The 27,804-nt window shown below is 53.6% G+C and overlaps 1 protein-coding gene across 3 annotated transcripts; it reads left to right on the top strand.

Annotated features, from left to right (window-relative positions):
- On the top strand, positions 1-27,804 carry ITGA3 (integrin subunit alpha 3). 3 transcript variants are annotated; one of them, XM_059908492.1, is made up of 27 exons: positions 1-90; positions 525-732; positions 8,063-8,190; positions 8,516-8,595; positions 10,393-10,642; positions 12,166-12,252; positions 12,614-12,821; positions 13,279-13,475; positions 15,147-15,235; positions 15,362-15,498; positions 15,666-15,752; positions 16,699-16,766; positions 16,842-16,978; positions 17,577-17,726; positions 17,818-17,915; positions 18,218-18,365; positions 18,637-18,705; positions 19,316-19,395; positions 19,502-19,579; positions 20,631-20,733; positions 20,840-21,022; positions 21,204-21,326; positions 22,067-22,180; positions 23,137-23,235; positions 26,316-26,441; positions 26,817-26,958; positions 27,715-27,804. In XM_059908492.1, the coding sequence occupies exons 2-26, from the start codon at positions 527-529 to the stop codon at positions 26,925-26,927; spliced, it is 3,156 nt and encodes a 1,051-aa protein (XP_059764475.1). In that variant the 5' UTR covers positions 1-90; positions 525-526; the 3' UTR covers positions 26,928-26,958; positions 27,715-27,804. The 3 variants fall into 3 exon arrangements, with proteins under 3 accessions (XP_059764475.1, XP_059764476.1, XP_059764474.1); XM_059908493.1 differs by lacking the exon at positions 1-90 and having other exon boundaries at positions 127-732; positions 26,817-26,948; positions 27,715-27,801; XM_059908491.1 differs by lacking the exon at positions 1-90 and having other exon boundaries at positions 128-732.

Raw genomic sequence — 27,804 nt, 5'->3', positions numbered from 1 at the left:
GGCGGTGCTGCCCCTTTAAGAGGAGGCGGCCGAGCCGGGACCTTTTCTCTTTCCCCGGAAGGAAAGCCTAGACCCGGCTGGGCGCGCAAGGTGGGGAGGTGCGGGGCTGGGCGTGGAGAGGCGGGGCGCGCGCGGGGGAACCCCCCCTTCCCGTCCTCCTTGGGGTCGACCGGTCTGCCTGCCCAGATCCGCTGCCGAGCCCGGATCGGAGGCGACAGTGCGGCCAAGTGGGCGCGGCCGGCACGAGCTGGGGGGCAGGGTGCCCGGGGCAGGGGGGCGGTGACCCGGGACAGTGCAGGCGGGAGAACAGACCCGCGGACCTCAGAGGGGAATCTGAGAGCTCAGACCGTGAACGGACGTGAAACTGGCCAGGGCTGGGGGCCAGAAACTGGTCAGCGCTTCGGGGCTCAACTAAGCGGACGCCAGAGTGTTCTCCGGTGGCGCGGGGGAGCAGGTGAACAGGTCCTCACTCCCAGCTCCACGCCCTCACGCGCTCTCGCCCGGGCCCCGGCTCCCGTCCGCAGCCATGGGCCCCGGCCCCAGCCGCGCCGCCCGCGTCCTACGCTCGATGCTCTGCGCGCTCGCCTTGATGGTGGCCGCCAGCGACCGCGTCGCCTCCGCCTTCAACCTGGACACGCGATTCCTGGTGGTGAAGGAGGCCGGGAACCCGGGCAGCCTCTTCGGCTACTCGGTCGCCCTCCATCGGCAGACGGAGCGGCAGCAGCGCTACCTGTAAGTGAAACTGGCCGGGGTGGGGTGGGAGAGTGTGTGTACAGGGTGCGGATCCCGAGTTGAGTCCAAGCCCTGGGCCAGCTGGCTTCCAGGCTCGCAGACCTCCAGCTCTGGGGAGCGACGATTAAGGGAGCGGGGACCTAGGCAGCCCTTCTGCTGCCGAGGCTTGGCGGGAAGTAAAGGGATTGGGTGTGGGATGGGGGGGCAGTAATTATTGGCAAGTGCTGACCCGGGCAGAACGAGTCTAGACTCAGCCCCTCAGGCCTTTAAACCTCTCTTGAGAGTAGAAGTGGGGGTCCCCGTTTCCTGAGCCCCCTCCCATTCTGTGAACTGAGTACTTAGTGTACCGAATGCCTCTTCTCTCCAGGGCTGGGAACTGGGGAAAACTGCAAGATAAACACCTTTCCCCTTTCCTGGGAAGAACCTACGGGGACATGCATTTAAGTCCGCCCCCACCTCGCACATAGTCTGCGGCCCACCAGCCACACCCTCGGTAGAACCACACTGAAGGGCCTTCTCAACTGCTTGGCGGTTGGAGAGTGAAGAGATGGGCGAGTCTGGGCGTTTGGAGCTGTCCAGGCGCTCCTTCTGACCCCTTGAGGATGAGGAAGTAGAAGTGAGAGGAGCAGCTGTCCCAACTCTTGCTTGGTCTTCTGCAACCTACCCCCACCCCCAGCAGTGATGCCCTCCCACCAGACATCCTCCCCGCATTCCACGGATTCATGTTGAATCTTCAACCCTGAGTGTGTTTGTTTTGGTCTCAGGAGGGAAATAGTGTTTTTCTCTTTCTTCTGTTCTCCTTCCCCAACAGCTGCAAGGAGAAGGAGGAGAAAGAGCTAGGCAGAGGGGAGAGAGGGGAAGGAGAGCATCCAGCTGCTTGTGTTGCCACCCCCGCCCCCCTTACTCATGCCCAGAGGGGCGTGTCCAAGTTTGAGAAGTTTCTCTGCATGGGCTCAGTGTGCTGAGGTTGGCAGTTAGGGGAAGAGGGCAGCTGGGGAAGGTGAGGCTGCCCCAGGAGGGAAGGTTGTTAGGACGGGACAGGCAGGCCCTCTTTGGGCAGTAGCTCTCCTGGTTGACCTACTGAGATGTCAGACCCTGCTGAGCGAGAGGACATGGTCAGATAAAGGGTGTGTTGAAACCTTTCTCAACTCTGGCTGGAACCTGCAGAAACTTGAGGAAGTTGGAATGTCCAAAGTTCAGACTGCCCCAGCCTTGTTCCCTGCCCTCCGGGCCCAGCCCCTGCCCAGGCCACCTACCTACTTGGCCTCAATTCCATCTAGCTTCTGCAGAGGCTAGGGCCACCACACCCTTCCCAGCCTGGCCCCAGCAGCTGCAGTCTGGCCTTAGCCACTCCTCCATCTTTTGGAGACCCTAAGTGACCATCAGCACACGTTTCTATATTGGTGCTCTTTCTGCCGCAGCCCAGAAAAAGATTTTCAGGTTTTCAATGCTGAATCTGCATGATATAAGGCAATGTAGTGTAAAGAGAATATCAGAAAAGCAAGGGTAAATAATGGAAAGCTGGAGTAAATAATAGATTCTGTAATAACCCCCCCCTTTTTTTTTCCACTATGTGACCTTAAGCAGGATATTTCCCTTCTCTGGGCCAGTTTTCCCCAAGGAGAGGTTGGGTCTGGATCTATATACTCCTTCCTGCCTCTGTTGGCAACTTGGCATTGTGGAGAAAGAAGAGGCTCCCAAGTCCCATTGCCAGTTTCCTGTCTTGAATCTGTCTCTAATACCTGAGTCTTAATTATCTTACATGTCAGGGGGAGGGGAACCACATGCCTTCTTCATGGGGTGATAGTGGGCTTTTAATGAGATAATTTGTGTAAAATGCTCTGCATCTGCCTACTTCTCCCAGGAGCAGCTGAGGCCTCTTGTGCTGAAGCTGGGACCTAGATGCACCCTCACTAAGCAAGGACCTCACCCAAGATGGCTGAGCAGAGGGGTCCTACTTCTCTTCCTGGGCGGCTAGAGATGACATTAGGCCTGCCAGGAGCCCAGAAGTTTCTAAAACTAATGAATCTCGGAGAGGCAGGTAGTTCTAGACAGCGTTCTGGGTGACTCACTTGGGTATCCTCAGACTTTTCCAGGGGTGTTTCTACATCTTGGGTCATCTCCTCAGCTCACTGAATTCTGCCCCATGACCCTTTGGGAGAATCAGCTGGGCCAGCTGGGCTTAGCTGCAGCCAGCTGTGTAGCCAGATGTAAACAGCTGCCTGAGTGCACAGCTCAGGGGAACCAGCAAGTCAAGTGGCAGTTCTGTTAGCTTCAAAGTCCCTTTGGAAAAGGGGGAGGGTTCATGATCCCGAACAAAGTCTTAGCCTGGAGTTCACCGAAGGTTTTCAGGAGATGCAGGGATCCTGGAAAGTGTATGCAAAATCTTGCGTGTTTGTGCATTGTTCTGGGGCCTGGAGGAGGGGAGAGCATAGCTTTCATTATATTCTCAAAGAAGGCCTTATTCCAGAAATGGTTAAAAACCCAGGTGTGTCTTTGTTCCCCATCACCTTCATCTCTAGACTGAGGTTCCATGCCCACAACATCGGAGGCTTACTGCAACCCCGACCCGAATTTCGCAGTCTCTGGAGTGAGGGGTCAGGAGCAGGACAGGGAACCAAGGTTCTCTGGGCTTCTTCGTGAGATACATGAGGACCCCTGGGGAAGCAGAGGGACTGTTCCTCGGGGAGATGGTCACTGACCTCCCCCCCTTCCCCCAGCAGCTGTTCTGTCATTCCCTCCTGGGAATCCAGGTGTCCTGGTCTGGCCTGACCTTGTGGGCTATGGGAGATACCTCTGGGGCTCTTGCCTGGAAATGAGGGTGTCTGGGAAGCCTGGGGCGGGGGTGGCCGCAGCTCCTGGAAGATGAGCTCATACCTGAGGTAGGCAGGAACTAGGCTTACTTGCTCTCCTAAAACATGTTTCCCTGGGCAGAGCAGGTACCTGGCAGCCTCCAGGGCTCGTGCTAGAGGAAATGGGCATAGCAGCTGCGGCTGCAAGCAGAAGGCCTGGATGCATCGTGTCCTTTTTCTCTGGCTCGCTCCAATGACCAGGCCAAGGCAGAGAGTTTAAAGCTGGGCAGGAGGTAGGGGAAGCCTGATCTTGTAGAAAATGAAGTGAAAGGAGCTTGGTCAGAACTAAACAAAGAAGGAAGAGGATGGCGGTAACAGCAAGGGAGATTGAGGTTAGATGACATGAAGAATGCCCTAAGGGATCAAATGTGGAAAAAATACTAAGGAGCCAGGGAAAGGGAGAAGAAATGAGAAAAACAGCCTTGTTCTTTATTATTGGAGGCTTGAGCAAGGCCTCTTTCTCCTGTCCTCTCTCATTCTCTCCCTTTCTCCAGCTTGTTGCTCTGATTCTAGGGCTGAGTCACCAGAGGGGAAAGGGGGCTGGGGGGCAGCGTAAGGAGAAGTAAGGCGGGGATGGAGAGGGCTGCAGTTTCAGCTACTGCAGGAGAAGCCTCTGGGGACATGGATAATTCAGTCAGGAGGATTGGCACAGAGCTGGGATCCAGGCATCTGAGAGCTGCCCCCAACCCACCCCAGGGCTCAGAGCTGGAGTGGGCCCCTCCCAACTGGCTTCCTGGCCTAAGGAGTAAGGCATGGGGGCCCGCTGCCTGAGTGCTGGACCCGTTGCACCCTCCTTGTTAACTGAAGTCTTTCCACTGGGGCTACCCCAGTGCCTCCCTGAGGTGAGGAGTCTGGGAAGTTGAATCTTACAGGCTGTTTCTCTGAGCATCACCCCACCCCAGTATCCCTCAGGGGGCCTTCTTCTCTGGGGTGAGCCAGCCTGGTGCCCTGACACCCCTGGGCCCCATTCCCCTGCCTCCTCTGATTCTACTGCTTTCTACTTGGCTGTTTCATTAGCTTTGAACTGCCCCAGGAAGAGTGATGGGGCAGGAGTGAGAAAGTGCTTCTCCAGAACTTGGAGCTCAGGGGCCTCCACAAAGGCCAGGAGGGGCTGTCTGGCTGGAGCCGAAGGATAAGGTGAAGAGGCAGCTGTTTGAAAGCCCCTGAGAGGTCATTTTATTCATCTCCCTACCTCCTGGAAGGACACCTACTCCCACCCAGCCCAGCCTGACTCCAGGAAAGAGGCAGTCCGGTCTCCTTTCTTCCTCGCTCCAAGAGCTGGGCAAAGCATCCCACTTAGCATCCCGCTTCTGGCTGCTGCTGGGAGGGTGACCTCAGTGGTGGTTTGTGAGGGATCAGCTTCTGGACTCTTTGATCTGGACCAGATCCAACAGCAGGAGCAATGTGCTCATTTGCATAGTAACTTACATTCATTTACATACCAGTAATATCTTTCCCACCCTCTGGATTTTCCCACACCTGACTGTGGCTGGAGGAAGCTGGACCCGGCCCTCTGTACACCCTCCTTCCCCCATCTACTCCCAGTCCTCTGGCCGTAGACGCATTGGATCCTGGGCTGGGAGCCAGAGGGCCTTAAAGGGCCTCTAAGCGGGCCAAGTAGGAGCTAAAAATACTCCAGGGAGGTGGGGGGTGCTCCCTGTGGAATCTCTGGGGAGGGAGGGGCCTGGGATGCGGGGCTGGGATTAGGACCCTGCCCCACCGCCCATCAATGGGCACAAGGCTGGTGCGGGGTGAGAGTGGAGAGGGTATAGGTGGTGAGGGGATTTATGTCAATCCAATTGCTGTTCATGCCCAGCTCTGCCTGCTCTGTACCACAGGAGGCAAAGAGGAGGGGTCCCTCAGGCCACTCCCTCTAAGATGAGGGAGCTGGGAAGGCGTGGCCACCCTTTTCCTCAGCCACCTCCCTCCCACCCTGACAACTTGCGCCCGGAGAGCTGTAGGCACGGCAACACTTCCCTTGCATTGCACGCCCTGGAATGCAACGTGGGCTCTCCAGGGACCCCTTGCCCACTGAGGCCTGGACCCACCCCTTCAAGTTCATTGTAGCCAACCCCCAGCTGCCACCTCCAGCCAAATCTGAGCTCCCACCCTAGAATGACTAGCTGCCAGTGCCCCACCCCCACCTGACTGATTGCCTTAGGCCGTGGAAGTGTTACTTCTGTCTCATCCTCTGCCCCATCTAAACACCTGAACTAGTCTGCTCTGTGCCCTCTGCCTCAGGTCCCCTAACCCAGTGGGGCAGAAATTCCTGGGTCCCCGGAGCAAGGCCTGGGGGTGTGCTAGGGCCAGTCCTGGTGCCACAAGAAAGCAGAACGACAGTGCTCACGTTGGCCTCGGCTTCATAGTCAGGAGGCCCTTTTAAAGAATAAACCCACTTTTTCCCCCAACAACCCTGGAGGGTGGTGGGACAGCTGCTGTCCCATTTTACAGATGAGGCACTCACAGCTCAGAGAGGGAAAAGAAATTGTCCCTTGAGGCAGAACAAACCTAGAACCAGGCCCTTCAGCTCCAAGGCTGAGATATTTCTTTCCCACAGGCAGCAGCTCCCCTCTCGCACCTGTCCGGCTGGGGGCAGATGTCCATGGGTGGTCAGGCAGCGGACTCGCTAGGCACCCTCCCCAGCCCAGACAGAGGGTGACTAACAGGGCCTGGCTGCCGCACTGGCCCCCTGCCAGCCTTTCTGCCGGAGCTCCCAGCCCTGCTCTGCTTAGAGAAGCTATACCCCTGCCCCCAGGAACCCTTCCCCAGGGTGAGGTCTGAGCTGAGGTGTGAGGTGCAGGCAGAGGTCCCCTTCCCGGCACCCCCAGGCAGCACATTCCTGACACCCAGTGGGCCGAGGCACCCAGGCCCTGGCATGCCCAGGCCCTGCCCTGCCCACTCCCTGCAGCCCTCACTCTCAGGTCCCAGGCAGGAGCTGCAGGCAGGGCTGTTGCTCTGCACATCCAGACTCTGGCAGGGGGCCTGGCACTCAAGTTCTGAGCTGGGCACCTCAGGTGACAGCATTGCTGGGGCCGGATGGAGGGGTACCTACCTAGGAGGTGCCTGCCACCCAGGAGGCTGGGTCCAGCAGGACTGAGGAGGTGGTCTTGGCGGAACGTCCAGAGGCTGCTGACAGATGATGCTGGGAGAGCAAGGGGTGGTAGAGCTGGGTTCTCAAACTGTGGTGTGAATATTTGGGATGCATGTTATTTATGCAGGTTCCAGGGCTCCACCCCCAGATTCAGTTCAGGTTGTCTGCGGTGGGCTGAGGAATTTGCCTTTTTAACAAATATCGCAGGGATTTTTGATTCTGGTGGTCCAAGAACTGTCTTTTGAGATAATATTTCAAGGCTGATCACCCACCTTCCTCTCCTCTAGTCACCTCTCTGGTATGGGAAGGGCTGCTAGAGCCCTAAGAATCCTTGCAGGGACTTGCAGTTGGTGTCCCTAAAGATGGGTTCCAGGCAGGCTGGGACAAGGATTTATAGTCCTCACCCATCCCCATTCTCATGCCCACCAGCCAAGAACTCTGCCCTGGGGCCACATTGTCCAAAGTGTCAGGTACCCAGCTCCCCTGCCACCACCCCTATACCTCATATGTCTGTCTCAACATGGTAGGGAGCGGGAGAGTAGACATCGCCCAGGTCACTTAAGGGCCCTGCTGACCTCAGCTCACCCAGCTGTGGTTTAGGGTCAGTTGTCCTTTCCTGCCCACATTCTTCAGTGCCCGCCCCCAGATCTAAGTCCTCAGATGGCTTAAAGGGGTAGGACCCAGGTCTCCAAGCACCCACCCCTTCCCAACACCTCACACAACTTCTCCTCAGGCCCCTGCAAGTTGAACCCTGTGCCAGGACTCCTCCAGCCTTGCTCTCTTCCCCCCTACCTTCATCTCAGAGGCCAAGCATTCCTTCCCAAACCCAGATCTGATTATGTCACTCAGATGCCAAAACAGTCCTTCCAAAACCCAGATCTGGCCATGTCGCTCCCTTGCTTAAAATCCCTCCATGGCTCCCTTTCGCACCCTGCCTCTTGTCCCTCCCCGTGTTTCTGGCCTCCAGCTGTACCGAGGGCCTTGCAGATCCCTGAGTCACTCTCTTGCTCATACTTCCTGGCTCTTGCACATGCCAGACCTTTGCCTACAGAGCCCCTCCTCCCCTTCTTCACATGGTAAGCCCTGGTCATCAGACTCAGGCCAGGGTCCCTTCTTCTGTGGGCCTCCCTGATTGCCCCCCACGCAGAGTCTGGGCTGGTTTGCTCCCCGCTTTCCTCTCATGAGGCACTGACCACAGGTGTCTGTCTCCTTGCCTGCCTTCCCCTACCCTGGGCACTCCTCGAGGGCAGGGGCGGGGAGCCATTCATCTCCCGACGGCAGAGCCTGGCACAGAGCAGATGCTTGGCCCATGCACGTTGAGCAGGGAGTTGTTTGAAGCGGGCTTTGGAGACTGTGAGCCCGGGTCTACCTACCTTCCTGCCCCCAGGCTCCTGGCTGGCGCCCCCCGGGACCTTGCTGTGCCTGATGGCTATACCAACCAGACCGGTGCTGTGTACCTGTGCCCACTCACTGCCCACAAGGACGACTGTGAGCGGATGGACATTGCAGAGAAAAGTGAGGAGAGGGCCTGGGAATTGGCACTGGGTCAGGAGCCTGGTGGAGGGGGTAGCACAGAGAGAATGACCGGAAGAGACAGGAGGCTCACCTGGGGAGCTTCTAGTCCCTTCTCGCCCAGCCGGGAAGAGGGGGTCCTAGAGGAGAGTGGGACCAGACGGGATTTGTGGAGCTCCGACTATGATGGGCTGGAGAAGGCGGGGAGGGAGGGCTGCCCTGCTGGAGTGGAAGATCCGGGAGGGACCAACCCCTGCCCTCTGGAGGCTCTGGACGCTGGGAGGGTGGGGTGAGGTGCCCTGGCTCATGACCCCTCTCATGCCCACAGGTGACCCTGACCATCACATTATTGAGGACATGTGGCTCGGGGTGACTGTGGCCAGCCAGGGCCCTGCAGGCAGAGTCCTGGTAAGTGGGCGCTCACCGTCGGTCCCCGCCCCCTCCAGCCCTCTCCTTCATCTCCCAGAAGCTTCGGAGGGAAGCAGAGGGCAGGAGAAGGGTCCGTTGTGCATGAGCTGGAGCCTTGCAAATGTCCATTTCTGTGGCTGTATGTCTCCACGGCATGTGTGTCCCTTCATCCTGCACTTGTAGCAGGGAGTGGGGGTGGGGAGGGTGTCTGGCGCTCTCCAAGGGCCAGCCTGGGTCCTGTCTGAATCACCCACTGCCCCCCCCCCGGGGGGGTGCTCACCCTTCGTAGGAATGAGCTGAGGGAACTGCGAGATGGAAAGGGCAGAGAGGGCCTCAGGCAGTGCGGCCTGGGCGCGCTCCTCCCCTCCTTCCGGGGAGGCCGGCTGGCGGAAGAGGTGCAGTCCTGCTGCCCCAGCTCACCCGGCTGGGGTTTGGGGGCCGCTCCCTGCTGTCAGCTGTCACCTCCTGCGCGCATTCATCGGTGCTGGCTCCTGGGATCTCAATTTCTGAGTCCCAGATAGACAATTTATTTTTCATCTTTAAATTCATGTAACATTTACATACAGTGAATGTACAGATTTTGCTTCAGTTGCGTTTTGACAAATTATACCACTGTGTAACCAACACCCATTAAAGAAATAGCATATTTACATCATTCCAGAAAGCTCGCTCCTTTCCAGTCAACCATCACCCCCATAGCCGTCACCTTTGAACACTGTCATAAGCTCCGGGTTTGACCAGTTCACTGAAACACCCTTTCTAGTCTTTTGTTAAGGATGGTGTGGGTCCAGGTTTCCACTTAAGTCAGTTCTAGATCCTGGGTCCTTCAGCAGTTTTCTGCTCACCCATCCATTCATTCAGTCCGTTTTTGGTGAGCACGTCCTTCGTGCCCTGCACTGAGCCCGCACTACAAACTTTGTAGTGACCCGGGACAGGCTCAGGCCAGCACGAGCATGGGTTTGGCTCACAGCTGGACGGGGACACAAATGGCAAGCAAACAAGAACTAGGCCTGGTTCTGGGTTTCCCCTGGCCCCGGGCTGTTTTACAAATACCCTATTCTGATTGATTTGCCCAATAACTCTTTATGGAGCACCTCCCACGTGCAGGGAGAAGCTTCAAGAGAGGTGGCACAGCCTGATACTTAAGAGCTCAGACCCCGGAGCCCGACAGCCTTCGTTTGAATATCCCCTGCCTCTCTCTAGATGTGAGATCTTAAGCAGGTTTCTTAGTTCTCTGTGCCTCAGTTTCCTTATCTAAAATGGGGAAGATAATTATCCCTACTCCATAGGGCTGGTAGGAGGCTTAAAAGAATTAATAGGTGAAGAGCTCAGACTTGTGTCTGGCATACAGTAAGCACTCAGTAAGTGTTAGCCGCTGCTGCTATGGTTGTTGTTGTTATTCTAATATTGATCCTTTCATTAAGAGGGCAAGGTCATCAGGGGACAGCAGAGAAGCAAATTCCTAACCTGCTCTGTGTCTAGCTCCTTTTAGACCCAAGGGCCTGAACCCCACATTCCCTCATCCTTTTCCCTTTTTGTTTTGCCAAGATATCTAAGCCACTCTCAAATCCAGTACCTTCTGGTCTTCCAAAAAGTGTTCCCAGCCTTCAGAGCAGGTTTTTGAATTCTGGAAAGGCAATGCAGGTCCAGGCATCACTGTGGGAAGAAAGAAAAGCCGGGAGACCTCTTTCCACTAATCTCCTGCAAAGCCAGAGGTGCACAGGGCTGTGGAGACACTGCTCCTGAGTCCCTGCCGCGGGCTCAGCTGTGTGCGTTGGTGGGGGCTGGGGTCCCCAGGTCTGTGCCCACCGCTACACCCAGGTGTTGTGGTCGGGGTCGGAGGACCAGCGGCGCATGGTGGGCAAGTGCTATGTGAGGGGCAACGACCTGGAGCTGGACCCCGGTGATGACTGGCAGACCTACCACAACGAGATGTGCAACAGCAACACCGACTACCTGGAGACCGGCATGTGCCAGCTGGGTGCCAGCGGCGGCTTCACCCAAAACACCGTGTACTTTGGCGCTCCTGGTGCCTACAACTGGAAAGGTGGGGACCGTGGGGGAAGGGAAGAGGAGCAGAGGCCACCACCCCTGTTAGGCCCTGGGGCAGCCTGCCAGAGCCTCCACACGAGGGGGCAGAGGAGAGCATTCGTTTGCCAACATCAGCAGCTACCTCGACCTCTGCTATTTTAAAGTGCTTACTAGGTACCAGAGGCTTTACACCTATTATCGTAATTAATCTTAAAATACGAGTATTATTATACTCATTTTACAGAAAATTGAGCCTCAGGGAGGTGAAGTAAATCACCCAAGGCCAACAGTAAGTTCTGAAACCTGTATTGGAATGCAGGTCCATCTGACTCCGGGTTAACCATTTAAAAACTTAAAAAATAAAGCACATTCCTGGTACAACTACTAAATGGTACAGTAAAATAAAGAGGAAAAGTGCCCTTCTTCTCCCCCATCTTCCTTGTCCCATTTCCCAGTGTATACGACTAAGTGTCTTGTGGATCCTTCCAGACTTATTTTAGAATGTATAGGTATCTTAACACACACACACACAAAATCACATTAAACATACTGTTCTGCTACTTCCTTTTCACATATCAATAAACTGTGGGCATCTTTTCATGTCAGTACATACAGGGCAATCTTTTGGGAGGGCTGCAGAGATTTCCTTGTATCCAAAGTCATGCTTGTATCTGCCATACCACATACTGCCTCTCAGGAGTCTGACGGCTCACACCCCCTCCACCTGCCTCTCTCCACCACATAGGCTGTAGCAACAGTGGCCCCTTTTCCCTTACTGCACCTACTATTGCAGAATCAACAGACAGAGGGAGCCCAGAATCTTGTTTTGTTTTTTTGAGTTGCAGTATAGTTGACATACAATATTTTGTTAGTTTCAGGTGTACAACATAGTGATTCAACATTTAAGTACATTATAAAATGATCACCCCTATAAGTGAAGAAACAATCTGTCCCCATATAAAGTGATTACATTATTATTGACTATATTTCTTATGCTCTGTGTTACATCGCAATGATTTATTTATTTTGTCCTCTTGACCAACAGGTAGCCCAGGGCGTAGTCACAGCTCTAGGCTTGCCTGAGGCCGAGGCCTCTGCTCACCGCTAGTCTTACCTCCCACCCCTTGGTCCTTTAGAATCTTGGCAGGGCCACAGGTACTCTCCAGCAGCAGCCCTGGGGAGCAGGGTAGGGGTAGGCAGCCTGAGTTTGGGGGCAGGATTAGGAGGAGATAATGGTGTGGAGTCTGGCTTTGGTGTCTAGGGTGAGGGAAATGTCATCTAGTATCCGGGTGCCTGGATGACTGGATTCCAGCTGGACAACTAGCTCTCCATCCCTGAGCCTCACTTTTCTCATCTGCAAAATGGGGGTCATCATTTTACCTCACAGAATTGTTAAAATAAAGAGGAAGTGATTTGCAAATGGCAAAGTACTCACAAATAAAAGGGGTTATTATTATCCTTATCTGGAGGTGGGGGGCCTGGACAGAGTGGAGGAAAGGAGTGGTGACTTATACTCCCCCTCCTCAAATCCTTGTGAAGGAAACAGCTACATGATTCAGCGGAAGGACTGGGATTTATCCGAATATAGTTACAAGGACCCAGGGGACCAAGGCAACCTCTACATTGGTGAGTCCAGTTGTGGTGGCCCTTTGGGTGGAGAGGAGGAAAGGGGCTCAGTGGCCCTCTCACCTTCAGTGTCTGGTGGAAGAGTGAGGCCAGGGTGCAGTGCGACTAGCGGCATTTAGTTCAGCTAGCACACAATTATTGACCACCACCTGTATGCCCCCAAGATGCAGAGTCATGACCCTCGTGGAGCTCACGGTCCAGTGTGCAGGCAGGACTGGGGGCTGGGCATCCAAGGTCCACCTTCTTGCCCAACTTAGAATAGAGGAATAGAAGATAATAGGGGGATATTGGGAGATGGGTCCAGAGTAGAAGGGGACAAAACTTACTGGAGCCTTGATTGACCACCTTCCCCGCTTCCCAGGCTACACGATGCAGGTGGGCAGTGCCATCCTGCACCCCACGAACACCACCATTGTGACGGGTGCCCCTCGGCACCAACATGTGGGCGCTGTCTTTTTGCTGAGCCAGGAGGCAGGTGGAGACCTGCGGAGGAGGCAGGTGCTGGAGGGCAGGCAGGTGGGCGCCTATTTTGGCAGCGCCATTGCCCTGGCAGACCTGAACAATGATGGGTGAGAATCCAGGGACATTTCTCTGGGGCCAGGAGAATGGTGAGGGGGGCGGGCTTGCCCAAACCAGGGCAGAGAAATGGAGGTTTGCAATTGTGCATTTCTTTGCATGCTGTTTGCAGGGATTTGCTAGTCAATTTTGCATGTTGATTTGCAATCAGACTTTATGGGATTCTGGGTGCTTGCATGCCAATTTCATGAGGCTTGCACCTCTTCGTCTATGCCTGTCATTTGTATGGCTCTAGTGGATGTGGGCTGTTTGGGTGTGATCTGTGTCTACATGGCTTCTCCACACATGTGTTTTCTATTAGACGAGTCACAATGACACTTCCTTGTCCTTCCCACGACCTATGGCCAGAGGCGCCATTTGTAGAGTCATGTGCCCTGCCTGGCACAGTTGTGTCTGCTAAATAAGAGTTATGCTGCATGTCCCATCTCCACCTTCTTCTCTCCTGTGCAGGTGGCAGGACCTCCTGGTGGGTGCCCCCTATTACTTTGAGAGGAAAGAGGAGGTAGGGGGTGCCATTTATGTCTTCATGAACCAGGCAGGCACTTCCTTCCCGGCCCACCCCTCCCTCCTTCTTCACGGCCCCAGTCGCTCTGCCTTTGGCTTCTCCGTGGCAAGCATCGGTGACATCAACCAGGATGGATTCCAGGGTATGAGCCAACACTCCTGCCCCAGCATCCACTGACTGAGAGCCAGCTGCATACCAGGCTTGACAGGGTCCGAAGAGAAGACAGGCTGGGGCCCAGGCCTGGGGCGCTCACAGCAGTGCTGGAGACACAGCGTGCAAAGGGAGCCCCCACAGAGGCGAGCTTGGTAGACCTCCTGGAGGAGTGGACGTACCACCAGGCATCAAAGGCTGGGCTGAGTGTGCACAGTGGAGGGAAGAGAAGGGGCACAATATGAGTGTGGTACACTTGCCTGATGTGCTCAAATCTAGTAGGTGTGGGTTGTTCACATCAGAGGTGAGGCTGGAGAGGTAGTGTAGGGGTGGGGTGGACGCTTTGAAAGCCAGGCAGAAAAACTAGGGCTTTATATTTGGGTTATGGCAGAGGGGTGTCCAAAAAGATTTGGGGGCAGGGATTTGATATGATAGCTTGGTACCTTGCAAGATGATTCTGGAGGGAGATGTGGGATGGATGGATGTGGGGAGCAAGGCTGGGGGTGTTAAGATCAAGAATATAGTATATCAGGTGTGGGACGTTAAGTGCTGGGACAAGGTAGAAGTCCCAGATATAGGGGATGTCGTTAGTGCTCTGCAGGACTTGGGGACCAATCAGACCTGGTGTATCAAGGAGAGGGACAAATCAAGGGGTTGAGCCTGGTTGCCACGGGATCACCTGGCGTACCCGTAAATCATTTCTCTGACAACCTCAACTTCCCAGAACATACCTGAAAACCAAGAGGAAGGCAGAGGCGCCGCTAAAGAGACCAAACAGGTGCTAGAAACTCCAGTTAATGAAGCCCAAGCACTTACTGATAGAAGAGTTGCCCAGTTGTCACTCAGGACCTACTTACTTTTCCTTTTCTAACAAGCTTGGCTTTCTGGTTACCTAGACCTTATCAGATCAAAAGCAGAAAACTAGAAAGTTTAAGAAGACAAAACGTTTTGGATTTATTTGTGGAAATAATGGTTCGAATTAAAAAGCCTGGCCATTTTAACAAGTAAAGTTCACTAGAGTGTTGTGATTAAAATCCCAGCCCCCACACAGAGACAGACATGGGCTTAGAGCCTCTTCTCTACTCCTTAGCTGTGTGACTTTGGGTTTCCTGAGCCTTTTTCCTCATCTATGAAGTGGGGACAGTAGTACCTACTGCCAAGAGAAAAAAAAAAAAAAAAGTAGTACCTACTGCCAGTACTCTTGTGAGGATTGGATGAGATGAGTGCTTGATAACTGCGTGGCAGAGTCACCAATGGGGAACACCTGCTTCTGTGACCCTGCTGGTAAATGTCATTAGAAGAACCAGGTGTCTGGGGGGGCGGTTGGTGGGGGAGAAGGAACGCACTGCAATAAGGGAAAACAAACAACAGCCAGTGGTCAGAAATCTGGGGTTGAGGCCTGCCAGAGACTTTAACTTGCTGTGTGACTTTGGGTAAGTCACTTCCCTCTCCTGGGCCTAATTTCCCTCATATAAAAGAGGCAATTGGGCGCCCAATGGTCCCAGTTTTAATCCTGAGCCACAGAGCTCTGTTCCCTGATGCTCTGAGCACTGTCTGACAGGGAGGTCAATGCCACGCTGGACTCTGTGGCCTGGAGCACAGGGTTGGGGAACTGTGGGGCCCATAGTACACGGGGTGACCCTGTACCGTCTCTCTTCCCCAGACGTTGCTGTGGGAGCCCCTTTTGAGGGCTTGGGCAAAGTGTACATCTACCACGGCAGCTCCAGGGGGCTCCTCAGACAGCCCCAGCAGGTATGGATGGACAGGGATGGAGGGGCCCTTCCTCCTTTCCCTCATCCACTCCTCCCTATTCCCCCTGGGCCCCACTCCCTGGAGCCTACCCCAGAGCCTGTCCCCACCACTTCCCTCTGCCTCCAGGTAATACACGGAGAGAAGCTGGGACTGCCTGGCTTGGCCACCTTTGGCTACTCCCTGAGTGGGCAGATGGATGTGGATGAGAACTTCTACCCAGACCTGCTGGTGGGGAGCCTGTCAGACCACATCGTGCTGCTGCGGTGAGCCAGGGCAACAGTGGATGGGGGCCTTTCTCTCCGCCATCCCTGTCTGCGTGGAGCCCCAGCTCTGTCCACCTTCAGCGTCATGTCCATGCAAACCTGAGCCCCGACCCCAGCCTGGCCTGGGACAGGCCAGAGGCATTGACGTCTGTGGGTTTTCTATGCAGGGCCCGGCCTGTCATCAACATCCTCCACAGGACCTTGGTGGCCAGGCCACCTGTACTGGACCCTGCACTCTGCACAGCCGCCTCCTGGTGAGACCCTCAGGCCCCTGCCCACCCATTCCTCCTGATGTATGGGAAGACTCTCCCAAAACCCTCCCCTGGCAACTCCTGATATCCCACCATTAAAGGGTTGATTCTTGGGTAAGCATGGCCCTCCCTACTCAACCTCATTAAAAAGCAAAACTCCTTGCAGGAGGTAATGGGTGAATTGGGGGTGGGGACAATAGGGCACGGTGGTTGGGAGTGGGAGCTCTGGACGGCCTGGTTCAAATTCCAGCTATGCCCATTGCAATGGTGGGGATGGGCTCTGGGGAGTGAGATCCTGGAAGAGGAGGGAAGAGAAAGACACTTAAGTGATGGGATGTGGGGAAGGAGAGAGAGCCACCTTGAGCAAATTAATCTCTCTGAATCTCAGATTCCTTGCCTATAAAACAAAGTTAATAACCAATTCACAGGGCTGCTGTGATAATCAAATGAGATAATATACAAATAGCCCTTAGCATGGCTCTCTATAAACCCTAAGTGCTCAAAAAATGTTAGTTGCTAAGATGGTTACAATAATGATGGTGCTGACCCCAAGGTCTGTGTGTGAATGAGGGTCCTGGATCAGAAGGCAGGGGGAGACAGGGCAGGGAAGCGGGGGGCGGGGTGGGGAAGGAGATCTGGACTGGGGATCCTGCCCAAGACTGGGCTGGGCCAACAACTGACTAATGACTTCAGGCAACTCCTTCTGCTCTCAGGGCCTCCGTTTCCTCATTGGTGCCCTCTAACCCTGTTTTCTATGGCTCTGATGAGAGTGGGGAGGGAAGGGGCCAGGGACACCCCAGCCCAACCCTGTGGACTCCCCAGTTTTGTCCCTGCCTTTTTCCTGAAGGGCCCTGTTCCCCCTTGCCCAGGAAAGGGGGTGAAAGCCAGGGCCTGGATATCTGGGTCCCACTGTGACCAGACCCTCCTCCATGTCCCCCACCCTCAACAGTGTGCAGGTAGAGCTGTGCTTTGCTTACAACCAGAGTGCCGGGGACCCCAACTACAGGCGGAACATCAGTGAGTGCTGGGCTGCAGGACGAGGGGGAGGGCATGCTCACCTGGTCACTTGCTGACCACACTGTGCACCTGCAGCCCTGGCCTACACTCTGGAGGCCGATCGGGACCGCCGCCCACCCCGGCTCCGCTTTGCACGCAGTCAGTCAGCTATCTTCCATGGCTTCTTCTCCATGCCCGAGATGCGCTGCCAGACGCTGGAGCTGCTCCTGATGGTGAGGGAGGGGCGAGGGGTGGCACATGGGCTCCATGGTCCCAGGAAGAGGTAGCCAGAGTCCCCAAGGTCAAGGGTGAGGGAGTAAGGTCTCCCCAGAGACAGAGGTGGCAGGTCGGCCTGGAAGGCCATAGGTAAGTAGAGGGTACAGTGCACAGCACCCAGCCCATGGTAGAGGGGAGAGAGAGAGACCCTCGGAGTGCGGATGGGGGCCACAGTGAGGGTGTGAAATTCTTGCCTCAGCTCACCTCTGGGGAAAAGGCATCCGTTAGTAGGGGCAGGCTCAGGCTCTCTCTGGGACATCAGGGTGAGAAGGGAGAACTCAACCTGGGAACCCCAGGGATGAAGGGAAGCTCAACTCTCCCCCAAGAGGGATCCCTGGAGAGGAGGAGCCCCACCTTCTCACTTGTGGGTCAGGGTGGTACCAGTGGGGTCAATTTGGTGATCAGACGGGAGGGGGTTCAGCCTTAGAGGGGGTTTTCAGGGTTGAGGCGGGGTGGGGGCCTTCAGCTCCTCCCTAGGGGTTTAGGATGGTGTGAGGATTCAACTTGGTTTGGAGGGCAGTGCAGAGCTGGGTTCAGCTCACCTTCCTTTCCCAGGACAACGTCCGTGACAAACTCCGACCCATCATCATCTCCATGAACTACTCTTTACCTTTGCGGATGCCTGAGCGCCCCCGACTGGGGCTTCGGTCCCTGGACGCCTACCCGGTCCTCAACCAGGCACAGGCTCTGGAGAACCACACGGAGGTGGGTGGGGCCGAAGGACAGGGGCCCGGAGAGCTATGGGGCGAGAGGGCGCTGTGGGTGGTGGTCCCTCCACGCCTCCGACCACCCCCAGGTCCAGTTCCAGAAGGAGTGCGGGCCGGACAACAAGTGCGACAGCAACTTGCAGATGCGGGCGGCCTTCGTGTCTGAGCTGGGGCAGCGGCTGAGCAGGTGCGCTCTGGACCGCGGGGATTGGCCAAGGGTGGGGCGGACTTCACAGGCTTTGGGGAATTGAGGGGCGGGGCCCTATTGGTCTGGAAGAGGGGAGAGAACTGGTAAGATCTGAGGGGAGGGGTCTCAGAGAGAGGCGAGCCGGAGAGGAGGGACCTTAATTAGCGAGGTGGGAGCTGATAAGACTGGCTGGCCTTCCCTGGCCAGAAAAGGGGCTTTATTCTGGGGGGCGGGGCCTAACAGGTCTGGGGCGGGCCCGGAGGCGGGGCTTTGGGCTCAGCCCGGGGCTCCTCCCCTCTCAGGCTCCAGTACAATAGAGACTTCCGAAAACTGCTGCTGAGTATCTACCTGACCAACACCCCGAGCCGGGAGCGGGCTGGGGAAGACGCCCACGAGGCGCTGCTCACCCTGGCGGTGCCTCCCGCCCTGCTGCTGTCCTCAGTGCGCCCCGTGAGTGCCTTCCGCCCTCTCGGAGCCCAATCACGGCTCCACCATGTATATGCATCCTTCATACATGTCGTGTACATGTGTTGTCATTTGCCATGTGTTCCCCCCCCCTCCCCAACTCCTCTAGGCTGGGCTTCCTCAGGTGCCTGCAGCGTCTCTGCTGCTAGGGGAACTCGGTTCTCAGGCCTCTAGGGCTTCAGGCCCTGTACCACAGGAGAGGGGCGGGACAAGCCCTAGTCTGACCACCCAGATCTGATTTGTCTTCTTTCTTCAGGCTGGAGCCTGCCAAGCCAACGAGACCATCGTTTGCGAGCTGGGGAACCCCTTCAAACGGAACGAGAAGGTGAGCGCCGACCACACCCTTCCCAGGTGTGGGGTCCCAGGCTACTCCTCTGATGAGTTCCGTATCTTCACTCTGCCTGCCTGCTTCCCAGGCTTCCTTGAAGCAAAGAGCCAGAGTGGAGGAGGGGGGGATACAGTAGGGGGTGGGGAGAGACCCAGAGACAGAAAAATGGGGCCACTAGGGAGCTATGCACAAAGCTAGAGGAGGTGGAGGTGAGGAAACCGATTTTGCTGAGCACCTACTATGTGCGAGGCCCTGACCCCAAGGCTGTGCTTCGTTTATATGATATAATTCTCACAACCTTCTGAGGAGGTAGATGCTGATTTACAGAAAGGAAACATGGGCTTAGAAAATTTCAGTGATTGCTCAAGGTCATGTGACTCAAAAGTAGCAGAGCTGTTACTAACAGAAGAGAATGGGAAAAGGGAAACAGATGAGGCTAGGAAGGTGGAAGAGTGGAGACAGGTGGCAGTGGGAGACCACACCCTGAATGGGAGGAGGAGGCCAGAGAACCAACTCCTTAGCGTAGCATTCAGCCCCTCGCTTCCCCATGGCATCACCCCTGCCTGGCCCCAAACGCCCCTCTCTGCCTCCCTCACTGTCATGGCAGATGGAGCTGCTCATCGCCTTCGAGGTCACTGGGGTGACCCTGCACACAAGGGAACTCCAGGCACAGCTGCAGCTCTCCACGTGAGTGACCTCGAGAAGCCAGTCTATGTCAAGGTTGAGATGTCCTGGGCCCCCCCACCCCAGCCTCAGCTGACACATTCCTCCCCTACCCTCTGTATTCTTTCAGGTCAAGTCACCAGGATGACCTGTCACCCATGACCCTGACTCTGCTGGTGGACTACACGCTCCAGGCCTCGCTCAGCATGTGGGTACCACTCCCCCCAACCCCAACCTGCTGGGCCTGAGCTAGGGTCTCCCCTCCCTAAGGTGTCTCTCAAGCTCCTCTGAGACACCTCTCTTGGCTTAGAATCCTTAGGCCAAGACATAACAACATCACTATCATTATTGTTACTATTATTATTATTCTCCTTGCAAAGCAGGTAGCAGTGGAGGAATCAGAAACTCTGGGGCTAAGGTGTTGGTGTGGCCCTACCATTTCATGAGAGCTTGTTGTGCTAAGGATTTTTTTTTTTAAACATCCTTATTGGAGTATAATTGCTTTACAATGGTGTGTTAGTTTCTGCTTTATAACAAAGTGAATCAGCTATACATACACATATATCTCCATATCTCTTCCCTCTTGCTTCTCCCTCCCTCCCACCCTCCCTATCCCACCCCTCTAGGTGGTCACAAAGCACCGAGCTGATCTCCCTGTGCTATGCGGCTGCTTCCCACTAGCTGCTTTACGTTTGGTAGTGTATATATGTCCATGCCACTCTCTCACTTTGTCCCAGCTTACCCTTCCCCCTCCCCGTATCCTCAAGTCCATTCTCTAGTAGGTCTGTGTCTTTATTCTGGTCTTGTCCCTAGGTTCTTCATGACCATTTTTTTTTTTTTTAGATTCCATATATATGTGTTAGCATATGGTATTTGTTTTTCTCTTTCTGACTTACTTCACTCTGTATGACAGACTCTAGGGGAAGCAACCTAAGTGTCCATCAACAGATGAATGGATAAAGAAGATGTGGCACATATATACAATGCTAAGGATTTTATATACATCATCTCATTGTCTTCTCACAACAGCCCCATTATATAGTGACCCTGCTTAACAGATTAACCCCACTTTACAGATGAAGAAACTGAGGCTCAGAGAGGATAAATAACTTGCTTGAGGCCATACAGCTAGTAAATGCTAGAGCTGGGGTTTATCTCAGGTCTGCCTGATATCAGAGGAGTTGTAGTTAATCTTGGTGCCCCCCCCCCGCAAGGGCCCCTCCCATCCCCTGTGACTCCAGCATCTTTCTTACCCCTAGGGTGAGTCACCGGCTACAAAGCTTCTTTGGGGGGACAGTGATGGGCGAGTCTGGCATGAAAACTGTGGAGGATGTGGGAAGCCCTCTCAAGTATGAGTTCCAGGTAAGGGGACATCTGGGTCCAGGGTCTGAGGGTGTGAGGGTGGGGGCTGGTGAGATGGAGGTGGTTTTCCAGGAGACAGTGGCCATGACACCCCTTGTACCCACAGGTGGGCCCAGTCGGGGAAGGGCTGGCAGCCCTTGGTACCCTGGTCCTGGGGCTGGAGTGGCCCTATGAAGTCAGCAATGGCAAGTGGCTGCTGTACCCCACGGAGATCACGGTCCACGGCAATGGGTCGTGGCACTGCCGGCCACCTGGAGACCTTGTCAACCCTCTCAACCTCACCCTCTCTGTAAGGACACCAGGGGAAGCGTTCACTTGCATCTCATTTCCTTTGCAAGCTGCAGGGCAGAAAGGCCAGCGTCTTCTTCTCCCTCCCCTCCTACATCTCTGGGACCTGCCCCTCCACCTGCCCTTTCGTCCTCTCCTCACCTTTGATCCTCCCTCCAACAAATCGCCTCTTCCCCCTTCAGGTTCCTGGGGACAGGCCGCCATCTCCACAACGCAGGCGGCGACAGCTGGACCCCGGGGGAGGCCAGGGCCCCCTGCCTGTCACTCTGGCTGCTGCCAAAAAAGCCAAGTCTGAGATCCAGCTGGTGAGTGACCAGGGCAAGGTTGGAGGGGATTGTGCCCACCCATCACAGGGTGGGTGGGCACCTGGGGACACACGAAGCAAGGGAGATAGGTGCTACGCTCCAGGAGAACCCAGTCTGATGAGGTGATGTGGCCCCTGCCTTCAGGAGCCTCCAGTCAGGGGGAGGGACTCATCTGCTGCCCTCAGAGGGACCCCGCTGCCCTTGCCTTGTGTTGGGGAGCAGCCAGTACGGTGGACTAAAGGAAGAAATACTGATTCTATTCCCAGGAGCCCCCACCTGTTGGGGGTGATATAGCTGCTCAAAGATTTGTTCATTAGGGCTGGGAATGGGGAGAGGCAAGATGAAGATGGGGTGCAGGGCGCCCTCTGTCACAAGGGAGAGGGGAGCAGGCCTGGGCAGCAAGTTGAGGTCTAGCTGGGTAGAGAGGGAGGAGTGGCCTTCCAAGTAGAGGGAGCCGGCAGGAGCAAAGGCTCAGCGTGGGAAGGCATTGGAAAGGTGGCGTTCGGGATTGGGCCCCATTTACACGAACAAGGATCAGATTTCCCGTTCTCCCTGTCGCTGGCATCTATGTATGCTTGGCCCAAAGAATGTGCCTTAAACACGTAAGTGCAGTGTGCATGAGTGAAGGGATTAGGGCAGGCCCCTTCAGGTCAGCCATGGGTGGGACAAAGCCAGGGGCGAAGCCTGAAGAATCTAGAGACCCAGACTGTCTCGTGTTCTGTGTTCCCTGCCCACCTCAGAGCTGTGGCAGTGACCACACCCGCTGTGTGTGGCTGGAGTGCCAGATTCCTGATGCCCCCGTCATCACCAACGTGACAGTGCAGGCACGAGTGTGGAACAGCACCTTCATCGAGGTCAGTGCCGGGGTCTGGAGGTCTCCACTGCCACCCACCCGGGCAGGGAGAGCAACAGGGAGAGGATGAGGCCAGAGTGCATGTGTGTGCCCGAGTGTGTGTCAGTGACTGCATGGAGATTGATACGTGCTGGGTTGTGCACCTGTTACTGTGTGCTGTGTCAGTGTTAGTCTGTGCATCTGTGTGGGGGATATGACATAATTTTGTCTCTAGCCAAGATGACCTTCTCTCACATGTCCATTATTCTGTCACGTGTCCATTACTTTCCCATCTCCCTGCTTTAGCCCATGCTGTTCCTTCCCGCTGGATGCCAGCTCCCCTCTGTTATCTCTGCATGTAAACTTCTGTTCAGGCTTCACAGTCTCCCTCGGAGACCACCAGCGAGGTCTTTTCTGACTTTTCCAGCTGAAAATGACCTCTCCCCTCTGGACACCCACAGAACTTTCTCAGAAACCACGCATGCCACTTACCATGCTCTGCTCTGGGTTGCAGTGCCAGCCATCTCGTGCCACCTAGACCAAACTTTTTCTGTAAATGACTAGATTAAACATCTTTTCAGCTCTGTGGGCCACGTGCTTTCTGTTGCAACTACTCAGTTCTGCATAGTAGCACAAAGCTGCCACAGACAATACATAGATGAATGGGCGTGTCTATGTGCCAGAAATACTTTATTTACAAAAGCAGGTCATGGGCCAGATTTAGCCCACAGGCCGGACCTAGACTGTGACCTTCATTGTCTCTGCTGTCCCCAGCATCCAGCACAGGACCTGATGCACAGATGAATGAATGACGTGTGTTCGTGTGTGGAGGAGAGGCCTGGTGTCAGGTCCTTTTGGGTGCTGCTTAAGGATGGGGGGATGGTGTCCTGGGGGTTGTTGTTGACCCTGAGGGAGGGTCAGGAGAGAGGCTCAGAGCGGCTTCAGCTGCTTCTTTTGACCCATCCTTCCTCCCTCCAGGATTACAAAGACTTTGACCGAGTCAGGGTAGCCAGCTGGGCCACCCTGTTCCTGCGAACCAGCGTCCCCACCATCAACATGGAGAACAAGACGGTGCGGGTGAGTGATCGTGCTAAGGAGACAGCAGCGCCTGGCCAGGGCATGGGAGAACAGGGCATCTTTTCAGAGCACGTTCACACGCTTTAGCTATGTGGTCTCAATCTTGGCAGCACATTGGAATCCTCTGGAGGACTTCTGGTGTCTGGACTACACCCCTGATCAATGAAATCTGAGTCTGTGGAGGTGGGACCCCAGTGTTGGTATGTTAAAAAGTACCCCCTAGTGATTCTACTGTGCAGCCAGGGTTGAGAACCTCTGCTTGAGCTCATTTGATCTGCACGACATCTCTGTGAAGATGTTCCATCTCTGTGGAAACTTGAAAAGAAAGTTCCCAAACTTGATTCTGAGTTACATACGGAAGAATAAATATGACAAAATTGCTAATAATTTGTTATGAAAAGGATATAAGTGGAGATATGAAGGGGATAGGTATAGGAGGTGAATGAAGTTTTGGTTAAATACATTATGGTACATTTCCTAAAATAAATTAAGGTAGTATAGGAAGGGCCAGAAGGATCAATGGAACAGGATAGAAATTTACTTTATTATACAGATGGCATTTTTAATCAGGAGAAAAAGGTAAACAGGTAGTATTGGGAGAACACATTTGGAAAGTAAAGGCAAACCCCTGCCTCACACCATAAACAAAAACACATTTGAGTTAGATTAAATATTTAAATATAGGAAATAAAATCTATTATACCAGAAGAAAATTCAGGAAATAATTTAATAATAATCTTTAATTATGGAGAAAGGGAGTTATTTTATTAAACCCAGAAGTCACAAAGGAAAAATTTGACAAATTAGACTATATGAAATTTTATTTTATTTTTTATTTTTTAAATTTTTATTGGAGTATAGTTGATTTACAATGTTGTATTAGTTTCAGGTGTACAGCAAAGTGAATCAGTTATAAGAGACTATATGAAATTTTAAATCTGTGTACAGCAAAAGAGATGGTAAGGAAACTAAAAAGGCAAATGATATATTGCTTTTTTAAAAAGTTTATAGCATACATGACAAAGTATTGATAGACATATTTTTAATATGTAAAGATAAAGGGCAGCATAGAGATAAACAGGCAGTGTACATAGAGTGAAATACCAATGTTCAATTCAATAGTAAAGAAATAAAAATAATAGCAATAAGATTTTTTTCCTATCATATTAGAAAATATTAAAAAGAATAATGCTGTCCGGTGCTGATGAGGTAGAAGGAAATGCTATTGATTGGAATATAAATTGATGGATTCTTTTTGGAGATGAATTTATCAATATCTATTAAATTTTTAATTGCACATTTCCTTTGATCCTGCACATGATAATACATCTTAAGGAGCTAATAGGACAAGTTTGCAAACATAAATATATGGGGATATTTTTAAAGCATTGTTTATAATGCCATAAGATTGGAAACAATCTAAATGTCTTTCAGTAGGAGATTGGTTCAATACATTATGGTACATTTCCTACAATGACTATGCAGTCATCAGAAGAGATTAGGTTGATCTTTATTAATTGACATCGAAAGATAATGAAAAAGGTCGCAGAAGAGTGGGTAGAGTACACACAGATCCCATTTATGTGGAAGAAAAAATATATATGTTTAACACATACGTTTAAAAATATGGAAAGAGGACTTCCCTGGCGGTCCAGTGGTTAAGACTCCATGCTTCCAATGCAGGGGGCGCAGGTTCAGTCCCTGATCGGGGAACTAAGATCCTACATGCTGCACAGCACGGCCAAAAAAAAAATATATACATATATATATATGGAAAGAGATTCAACCAAATGTTGAAGATAGCTTTTTCTATGGAGTAAAATTACTGGGAACCTTTCATTTTCTTCATGTCATCTTTTAAAAAAAATAATCAAAATAACTTTTTAAGAAATAATAATAATAAGTAGCGTCAGAAAAAATATTTTTCTATATATAAATGTATATTTAAAATATATGAAATAACTTCATATTATAAAACATATATAATAATATATATATATATCTTCATTGTAGGGGAAGAAAAAAATTGTACTATAGGCTATGCACTCTTTGTTTTTTTGTAAATATTTATGGAGTGTTGCTGTGTACCAGGTATTGCTCAAAGCAGTTTACTCATATTAAACACATTTAATCCTCTCCAGCAACCTATGCTGATGTAGGAATTATTAGCATAATCCCCATTTTACAGATGAACAACAGAGAGGTTAAGTGACTTACCCAAGGTCACACAACTAGTGAATAACACAGCTAGGGCTTGAACCCAGGTAGTCTGGCTCCAGAACCCATGCTTTTGGTTTTACTTTTGGTTCTCTACTGTATTATGAGGTAGGCATTATGATCCCCTTATCAGAGAGCATGAAATGGAGATTCAGAGAGGTGAAATTACTTGTCCCAGGTCCCACAGCTTGTGAGGGATGGAGCTGGTACCCAAGCCCAGATGTGTGGGTCGCAAACACAGACTCCAGGCTGCCTCCCAGATCTGAGGCTGCTCCTGTGGAGAAAGGGGAGGATGGAGGAATCTGCGGCTGTCAGTGGGTGGGCAGGGGCTTTTCCAGTCCCTGAGTGCCCCCTACTGGCAGTAGATCAAAAAGCAGGGTCCTGCGCAGATGTACTAGAGAATGAACTTGAGGACACCGGGAGGGGGAAGGGTAAGCTGGGACAAAGTGAGAGAGTGGCATGGACATATATACACTACCAAACGTAAAACAGATAGCTAGTGGGAAGCAGCCGCATAGCACAGGGAGATCAGCTCGGTGCTTTGTGACCACCTAGTGGGGTGGGATAGGGAGGGTGGGAGGGAGGGAGACACAAGAGGGAAGAGATATGGGGATATATGTATATGTATAGCTGATTCACTTTGTTATAAAGCAGAAACTAACACACCATTGTAAAGCAATTATAGTCCAATAAAGATGTTTAAAATAAATAAATAAATAAAAATTTGAAAATAAATAAATAAATATGTACAACTAAAAAAAAAAAAAAAAATAGCAGGGTCCTGGGTCCAGCTGGAACAGCAGGGATGAGCTCTGGGCCTAAGGGCATGGATACAAGGCTGAGCCCCTTCTCACCCCCTCCAGTTCTCCGTGGACATTGACTCTGACCTGGTGGAGGAGCTGCCAGCCGAGATCGAGCTGTGGCTGGTGCTTGTGGCTGTGAGTGCCGGACTGCTGCTGCTGGGGCTGATCATCCTCTTGCTGTGGAAGGTTAGGACACCCAGCCCGCCACTGGGACGCCCACTCTGGGACCTCCTGCCAGCAGACCCTCACCAACTCTCCCTTCATCTCAGTCCTCACTTCCATCTCACCCCCCATCCCCCAAGTCCCCCCTACCTCTTCCCAGCTCCCAGTCGCACCCCCTGCCCCATCCTCATCTCACCCAGGATGCTCCTGCCTGGGTTAATGGGGGGACCTGCAAGCCAGAAAGGGGAACCAGGAGCTCTGGCTCCTGCTACATCACCAAGCTGGGGCTGGGACCCAGGCATCCGGGCTCCCCAGCCCTAAGCCCCAGTTCATGAGTGCTGCTGGCAAGGACCCCCCAACCCCCCCTGATGGCCCCTCCCCACCTCCTCCCCTCCGCAGTGCGGCTTCTTCAAGCGAGCCCGCACTCGGGCCCTGTACGAAGCTAAGAGGCAGAAGGCGGAGATGAAGAGCCAGCCATCAGAGACAGAGAGGCTGACGGACGACTACTGAGCGGGGCAGCCCCCGCCCCTGGTCCGCCTGGGTAACGCGGCCTCCGGGCCCCTTCCCCCAAGCCCCCAGCTGGCTGGGGCCTCTGACTCTGTCCTATCTGCTCCTCTTCCTTTATGGGCCCTCTCTGCACTTCACTCTGTCCCCAGCACCACCACAAAGAACAGGCCACTCTGTCGGCCTCCTTCTCCGTACCCTGGGAGAGCTCGGGGTGTCTGCTCTCACCAGCCTCCCCACTGAGCCCCTCAAGGACTTGGGACCCCCAAGAGGGAACCATAAAACCCTCCCTGTGCCCCCTCTGCTTTCTGGGGATTGGAAAAGGGTCAAGGCCAAGGCTAGGCCCCATCTTTGTAGGCCACAAGACAAACTTCAGAGTGATTCCACACCCCCATCCCCACCTCTAGAGAAGGAGGGGACTAGTAGAGTCCTTCTTCTGGGAACCAGCCCTTTTCCTCTTGGGAGCCCCCTGGGGTGACAAACTGACCCCTCCCGACACTGTGGTCAGGGTAGATCAGCACCCCTCCTAGCCATTCCGTCAGCAGTCTCAGCGACTGCCCCTCTGTCTCCATCTGCCTCTCCCTCTCCTCTCTGCCTTCCTCAGCTCCTCCTTCCTCTGGGGCCTGGGATGGGGAACCTTGCCCTCCCTGTCTCAGCGCAGGGAGATGGCATTGTGTTTGGGTAGGGGTCCTGGCTTTGAGGACCTCCGGGTGGGGAAGGAAGGGGCTGGGCACATCTTCCCACTGGCGCAAAAGCTGGATGCTAAGGGCCTTTCTCTTCTCCCCTTCTCCAGTGTGACTTCTTTAAGCGGACCCGCTATTACCGGATCATGCCCAAGTACCACGGGGTGCGGATCCGGGAGGAGGAGCGCTACCCACCTCCA

This window comes from Balaenoptera ricei, chromosome 20 (assembly GCF_028023285.1).
Source record: "Balaenoptera ricei isolate mBalRic1 chromosome 20, mBalRic1.hap2, whole genome shotgun sequence".
Classification (NCBI taxonomy): domain Eukaryota; kingdom Metazoa; phylum Chordata; class Mammalia; order Artiodactyla; family Balaenopteridae; genus Balaenoptera; species Balaenoptera ricei.
Note: the sequence above shows the minus strand (reverse complement) of the source record. Positions and strands in the feature narration are given on the sequence as shown.

Bases quoted from the DNA above. Each gene is read 5' to 3' on its own strand.
- ITGA3 (XM_059908492.1), top strand. From the start codon at position 527: ATGGGCCCCGGCCCCAGCCGCGCCGCCCGCGTCCTACGCTCGATGCTC. The intron at 21,023-21,203 runs GTAAGGACACCA...TTCCCCCTTCAG, and splicing joins CTCTCAACCTCACCCTCTCT to GTTCCTGGGGACAGGCCGCC. The intron at 21,327-22,066 runs GTGAGTGACCAG...TGCCCACCTCAG, and splicing joins CCAAGTCTGAGATCCAGCTG to AGCTGTGGCAGTGACCACAC.